This window comes from Cupressus sempervirens, chromosome 4 (assembly GCF_028749045.1).
Source record: "Cupressus sempervirens isolate cs-2001-9-10 chromosome 4, ASM2874904v1, whole genome shotgun sequence".
Classification (NCBI taxonomy): domain Eukaryota; kingdom Viridiplantae; phylum Streptophyta; class Pinopsida; order Cupressales; family Cupressaceae; genus Cupressus; species Cupressus sempervirens.
The window spans coordinates 92,229,769-92,237,529 of NC_143121.1; the positions used below are offsets into that span (position 1 = coordinate 92,229,769).

The 7,761-nt window shown below is 33.2% G+C and overlaps 1 protein-coding gene across 1 annotated transcript; it reads right to left on the bottom strand.

The window, feature by feature from the left end:
• Positions 1-5,861: 5,861 nt before the first annotated feature.
• Positions 5,862-6,968, bottom strand: LOC149560078 (arogenate dehydratase/prephenate dehydratase 2, chloroplastic-like). Its single transcript, XM_089827558.1, has one exon. The coding sequence runs from the start codon at positions 6,966-6,968 to the stop codon at positions 5,862-5,864; it is 1,107 nt and encodes a 368-aa protein (XP_089683684.1).
• Between the last annotated feature and the right edge of the window lie 793 nt (positions 6,969-7,761).

Sequence of the window (7,761 nt, forward strand, 5' to 3'; positions counted from 1 at the left end):
CAATATATATTCTAAGATTCCAACTATATATTTGTCATATTTTATGTGATTTGCTACATGACTTCCTTGCATTATATCTCCTTACATGTTTTCTCAATTGAAAAACACTCTTAGATATAAGATAAATTATTATATTAAAAATTAAAGTAAATAATCATTTTAAATTTGATCAGTTATTTATAACAGAATGTGATTAATCATCGAACTAATATAAGAAGAATAAATAGAAACATATATTATAAAATTAAAATGAACAAACATGTATTATATTGGATATATACTAAGAATTATTTCCAATATATAAATCCACCACCAAATGGAATCAAACCTTGTATTAATCAATAATAATCTTTTGCTTTGAGAATCTCAAATTTTGGAACCTTCTATTTGTTCTCTTCCTTAGGTAGTCTACATCACATCATATATGTAATTTAGGAGTGAAATTTTTTAATTTCATGAAAGAAAAATTGTTCTTGGGCTCACTATATTGCATCATTTTTGTTCTATTACTCAAATAAGAGAAAAAGATTAATGGAGTGGCATAATGTGAACCCCAACCTATTCATCATTATACTAGATGATGAAGAGATGACCTATGCTTAAGAAGGGGTGTAAGCATGAGATCTACTTTGAAGGTTGGGTTATAGAAGATGGACTATTTAACAACGAGGTGATAATTGGACTCATTGATAATACTTATTCACTTATTTTTCTAAATAATACCCCTCTATTTATTCTCTGAGTAAGATATTTTATAATTATACTGTGATTTTGCTAAAAATATCTTCTTTTCAATAAAATTACATTTTTCTATATCTTTAAATCCATTATTTCTCACATATAAGTGCTAAATGCAAATATTCATCTAAAAACTATCACTCCACAAACATGTGAGATTCAACTAAGTATTAGTGCATTGTGTTTTTTGGATTTTTTTAGGGGGACACCATTGCCAACCAAATTAGGTGTCAGAGGTGAATTTGGACTTCATATTCTTGTTTTAAAAGTTCCATTTTGTGAAAAAATGAGAAATAATTGAATGAATCTCTTGTAAGTGGATGTAGCTACAAAAAACTCATTCACTTGAATATTTTGGTTGCACAATCCTTATTGGTATTTAGTCATAATTTAAAGCTCTTGCAAATGTCCCATATTCACATCCACTATTGGCATAAGTAATCTCACACCATTTGTAAAATAATATCTAGAAAATAATCATTTTTTCTAGAAAGATTCTTCCTACTCTTTCAGTTGTTTCTCCTTTATTGTGATTTTTGGTATTAGCAAGATTCAAAATATTTTCAAAATATTATATCCTACCATAATTTAGAAACATATATTCATTTAATATTTATCATTTCTCTTGGTAATGATAACTTGCAAGAATCTTTTAATTGTAATTTGGAGGGGCCTTCACCCTAAAAAGTCCTAAATGAAAGAAAAAAAATGCTTTCTTTGCACATTAGAAGGAAATTCTCACTATTCCTCATGTTGGCCACAAATGCAATCCATAAATTGTTCATATAAATTTTTGAGTTAAAAGTAAGCATTATAACCTTAAGAGTTTTTTTGGAGGATCCAATATCTTATCTTGAGAAATAGAAGTGTGTCACTATGATATTATCTATATAAAATACCAAGATAATATTGTGGGAAATACACTTCAATGTCTATTGATATCCTATTTGAGCCACAAATAATGTAGTAGATAGGGAAAATTAGTTAGTGTGAGAATATGAAAAGTTAACCATAAAAAAGATTAAATCGCATTCATATGTTCCTAATCACTCAATGAAGCATTTAAAATTGGATTTCCTAAAGATGATGAAATAACATAAACTCTCTATTGTGGTCCATTAATTCTCTTTCTCCTTTTTAATGTTTCTCTTATTGACAATTGCACTAAACAAATATGAAATCATTATAAGAAAATGAGTATACTCGAGTTGTGGTTAGCCATAAAATGGGAAAGAATTTGTATAAAATAGAAAATAAACTTAAAAAAAAATAAACACAAAATGAACAACTAGACGGAAAAGAAGAAACAAGAGTCAATAATAAAACAAAATTTATAATTTCTCTCCAAAAAAGCCCTAAAGTCACTTAAATAATAAAGTATTTAAGTGTGAAATAAAATAAGAAAATAAAAATTCATTTAAATTTAAAGGTGAAATAAAAGATAATAAAGTGTAAATAAATGAAATTGACTCATGTAGAAAGGGGTTCCATTAGGACATAGGGATGATAATTATATTATTAACTCTCTAGGCACACACATTAGGACATTAATTAAATAATTGTAAAAACTATTTAATTAAACTTAAGAAAGAATAAAATAAAATAAATCAAAATAAATGAAAAGATGATAATAATGAATGAAGAATTATTTTAAAACCACTCAAAACTTATCAAAATAGCTAAATTGACCAATAAAATAGAAGATGACAGAAAATGAGATACAAGTTTGATAACCATTTTTAAAATGTCTACAAATGTAATAGATGGTAAAGAAAACGTAAATAAAAGTGCATTCTCATAATATGAAAAAAGAAAAAGAATGAAAAAGGTAATATTAATATAGATTATAACAGAACCTACATCAAACCTCCATGATACTCTAAATGGGTTCCAAGTGATGGTATGTGATTATATGTAAACAACTCTTTGTAACTTACAATTGAATTTGATAGAACAAGGGTAGAAAGTAGATGACAAATAAATTGAGAGAAATAAAAACTCATAAGTAAGGGTTGGTATGCAGGGGATATAATTTGGTTATATTGATGAATTTCATTACCTTTGGATAAGTGTCGAAAGAACATGAGAGATCCTTATAAGAAGAAATCAATTTTTTCAAAATTGTAAGAATATTAAATAATGAGGTAGAATGCTAATAATACTACACACATATTTGAGTGTGTAGGTAGCACTTGTGAAGAGCATGATGGCACATATATGATATGGGAGTGTAGATAAATTAAAACTAAGGTATGAGGTAGATGTCAAAGATGCTCCCAAGTTAGCATGATCATATGTGTGAGAAAAGAGTGAGATGATTCAAGAATTGTAATGAATGTGGGACCATTGAATGGAAATAAGGATAGATTTATGAAGTTGACTAATTGACGCAGTGCAAGGCAAGAGAATCCCCAAAGGACATGTCCAAACCCCTAGCAAATAACCACATAGTGGAAACACAACAACAAGAAATAGGAATGCAAGATTTGATACCAAATCACAACTCTTTATTCATAAATATCTGATTACATACAATATGTCTGGCTGCAAGGCCTTCCGGGTTAGGGCCAAATACAAACAACAATTACAATACCAGTTCTGCAAGATCCCATAAAATTCAATTTGCACACACCAATTCTAGCTAGTCTAGATCCACAACTAGATAAGAACACGAAGAAGAATCCACACTTGTAACGTCAGCTCCACCAAGCAATCCTGTGGTTCCTAAGTCACAACCCTAGCTCTTCAAAATTTGCATGTACTCCTCATCCCCTTCTCCAAGATGGAATGAATCATCATGCCAAAAGACTCTACAAGACCCTTTCTTATACGCAACTAATCCACAAGTTAGCCCAACTCATTACAAACTAAATTAAATCCCTTACATTAAATATAGGTCGAGCCACAAGTCAACTACAACACTGCATTAACTACCCATACATAAATTAAATGCCAAAAGTAAGCTCATAGACAACTCGGTGCCAACAAAGACCAAGACCAAGTCGAGTGTCAGTAAAACTAAGTTGAACACAGTAATTTCCCAAGCATTGCCAAGTTCCAAAGACCATGTCAAGTTCCAAAAACCATGCTAAGTTCCAAAGACCATGTTGATTTCTAGAGACCATGCCGAGTTCCAAAGACCATGTCGAGCACCAATATCTACTGAACTCCACAACTTCAATCCAAAACCATGAAGGATTGCAAATAAGCCCAGGATGCTCTTGCATCAATAATTAAGTTCAAGATTAATTCATGTTGAAAAGTCATAGGATTGAAACCATTATAGTAAAATGTCTCATTCCTCTAATAGTGATGTAGATTTAAATATTTGTGTGAATGTTTGAGGTGGATTAGTTAATCTAATCAGTTATTTAATATTATATAAACTAGTTAATTAATTAGATGTATATGTAATTTATAGTTAATCAATTAACTTAATTTGATTCATTAACTTAGGGAGGAAAAGATAAAGGGGATGCTAGTTTATTTTCTTTTATTAAATTCAAAGGAAATAATCCTCATGGGTCCCTTTCAACTACAGTTGGGAGAAAATCTTCCCATTTGAAATAAAAATAAAAATTGAGTCCTTATAATTATACAACCTCCATTTCCCATGTTAATGTGGTAAAGGATAATTTTGATGAGAAAGGCCCATCAATTAGAAGAACCCTAATATTAATAACTATGCCATTGATTTGATACAAAGTTAAAATGCTTTATTTTTATGGATAATTGATAAAATTATAGAATTACATTGTCTCCCTCCATCCAAAGTCTTCAATGCTATTCAAATTTTTTTGGCTACAACATTCCTTTTTTTAATATATATTAAAATAATATTCTAATTTTTAAAAGCAAGCTAGGGCAGAGGACCCAGTACTTGAGTGTGTTCCAATGGTTGTGATGAGAGTTATTCATTTGATACCTATACTTAATGATTTAATATCCATATTTAGTATCTTAATGCCCAACTTTTTTGACAATATTTTACTAATAAGTGTGACTTTAAATTTGTTAGTACAATAATAAGTACCCATAATTGAATGAAATGTACCCTTAGTTATAAAAGCAACCAATGATGTGATGTCACATCGGTTGTGCAAGTATGAGAATCCTTTTTGCACGACCATTGGTCTCACTTTTTAGTTGGGTTGTTTTGGACAATTTGAAAAAAAAACACTCATGTGGCATCATAATTGATGATGTGAACTTGAAACTTTAGTTACAAGCACATGACTTGTTAAGTAAAGTGTTGTAAAAAATTAGAATTTTTAAAAAGTTTTCACATAAGATTTCGATAAGCGCAAAGTTAAGGTGCTCAAGTACTAGTTCCTCTCCCCTATGCATTAATTAAAGATAGTGACATTAATAAAAAACCATTGTGACATCAGATTTAGGGGTCCAAACAAATCCTCCTCAAACTATTATTAAATGCCTATATGACAAACAATAATCTACATTGTCTCCTTCCATAATTGAATGAAATGTACCCTTAAGTATAAAAACAATGAATGATGTGATGTCACATCAGTTGTCCAAGTATGAGAATCTTTTTTGCACGACCATTGATCTCACTTTTTATTTGGGTTGTTTTGGACAACTTGAAAAAAACACTCATGTGGCTTCATAATTGATAATGTGAACTTGAAACTTTAGTTATAAGCACATGACTTGTCAAGTAAGCTGTTTTAAAAAAATGGAATTTTAAAAAAATTTCCACATAAAATTTTGATAAGCGTGAAGTTAAGGTGCTCAATTACTAGGTCCTCTCCCCTATGCGTTAATTAAAGATAGTCATCGATAAAAGACCATTGTGACAATAGATTTAAGAGTCCAAACAAATCCCCCTCAAACTATTATTACATGCCTATATTACAAACAATCTACTGATTATAACACAGAAGCTTTTGGCATTATAATGTTTATATAACCTACACCCATTGAACTTATCTGCTACTTGGAATTTTGGTTAATTAACCAATTTGTACATGGTCAACCACTATCATGTTTGCGACGAATTTAGCTTTCATTGGCGAGGTATGTTGTTTGGAAAATTCTTGTATGAAGGAGATTTTGTAGAATTTACAAATGAAAGACAACAAAGGAGACGGAAGAAACCACCCCTACAAATGAGTGGCATTATAACTCCCCAAACCTCTGACGTGGCCTGCGCCAATTTGTTTCAAATCAAAAAGAGCTTCTTCCATGGCGGGGGATGTAACCGAGCCTTCCAAATCCACCACAAAAGCATACTCGAAACACTTGTTACCTCCCACTCCGTCTCTCACCGGCTTTTCTCTTCTCGGCCGGCTCTCAATCTTCACAACTCTCAACCCTCTCGTTTCAAAAATCTCCACGGCCTTCACCAGACGATGAATTTCAACAGAAAACGCCACCGTCGTCTTGGAAATTTTTACGGCGGCTTCGAAACCCGCCGGCAAGCCATGTTTACCGAGAACCAGAAACTGCGTAAAGTTATCATCATCATCTTGCATTGCCGGCTCCAAAACACGTAGCCCCAGTTCCCTCCCAGCAACGCCGCTACAAATGACTGCCACTTCACCACATTCTCTCTCCGCCACCAAACGCGCAGCCTCGGCCGCACAATTAATGGCCTCGACAGTCAAGTTGAGGGTCTGCAAGTGGCAGCGGCAGTGACTCAGCGCCTGCGGGTGGCCGAGAATCCGTCTGACGCCGTTAATCCCGTTTAACCCCAACAGACAATGGTTAACTTTCAGAATCACCTCACCCACGATGTGTACATTCTGGTACCGCAGCAGCAGATCGTAGTTTCTGGCTACGACGCCGTCAATGGAATTTTCCACCGCAACCACCGCTCTATCGGCGGTGCCGCTTTCCAGGGCTTCGAAGGCCGAGTCCATTTTGCCTGGGTGTGGAAGTGCATCGCAATGTTGGAATGTTGTAACCGCCGCCTCCTGGCAGTAAGATCCGCGCGGTCCCTGGTACGCTACTTTTACCGGTTTGCCTTCCTCAAAATCCTGTGGCGGTTTGGGTTTCACGGGCAATAGCAAACCGTTGTTGTTATTATTAGCGCTGGAGAATAAGCCGCCGTTATTGTAAATGCGTTCCAGGCAGTCTAATACTGAGCGCTCAAACTTCAGCTGCTCGCCATATTCGGGCTTTGCTTGGAATGAAGCTTTTTCGTCCAAGGGGCCGTGCTGCTCGCAAGAAATCTTGTGTATATATGCCGACCGCATGGCCAGAGCCATTTGTGTATATATACCTTTCTGGAGTTTGGTATATGCAGAGATGTTAGAACAAACTCTGCTGAGGAGTCTGCTGAGGAGTTGTGTTGGGAGTGTTTGGTATTTAAGGGAGTGGGTTGGATAAATAACGCAGGTGGGGAGTAAAAGAAGTGGTCAAGGACGGCAGTGCCGCGGATTCTGTCCAAATCATTGCCGCGGTTTCATACCTCGCTTTTTCGAACTCGGTATTGTACGGTCAAACCTCCTATGGAAGCGTAAAATTATATTACAAGAATTTAATAATTAATAATTAAGAATAAAAAATAAATTAGTTAGAAATGTTTATGGGATATGATTGTACGAGAGTTTTTTGTGTGGGTCTATAAATTCAAAAAAAATAAAATAGGAAAACTGTATAACATTATCTTTGATATTTTCAAATTGGAGGTTATCGGAAATTATTCTTTTTATTTTAAATCGTTGAAGAGGTCTAAAAAAGTAAATATAGTTTCTTGTTGATTAGTGATTATGTTAGTAACATATTATTCACACATAATATCACTCTAGATATTAAATTATTATTTTTAGTTTTTTAAACAATTCAATGATTGAATTTATCTTGTTTTACAAAAAGTTTTCACGACAATAAGAATTCTTATTGCAATAAGATTTTATGATATCATTTCAAAAATTACGAAAAACCTCAAACTAGCTAACTAGGACGTTGTTAGTCAGGGGATGATGTAAGATAAAGATGGGTCATAAAAAAAAAGGCTCATTCTAGGTTAGAAATGATGCTTGCTACTAAGGTAGAAAT

Bases quoted from the DNA above. Each gene is read 5' to 3' on its own strand.
- LOC149560078 (XM_089827558.1), bottom strand. From the start codon at position 6,968: ATGGCTCTGGCCATGCGGTCGGCATATATACACAAGATTTCTTGCGAG.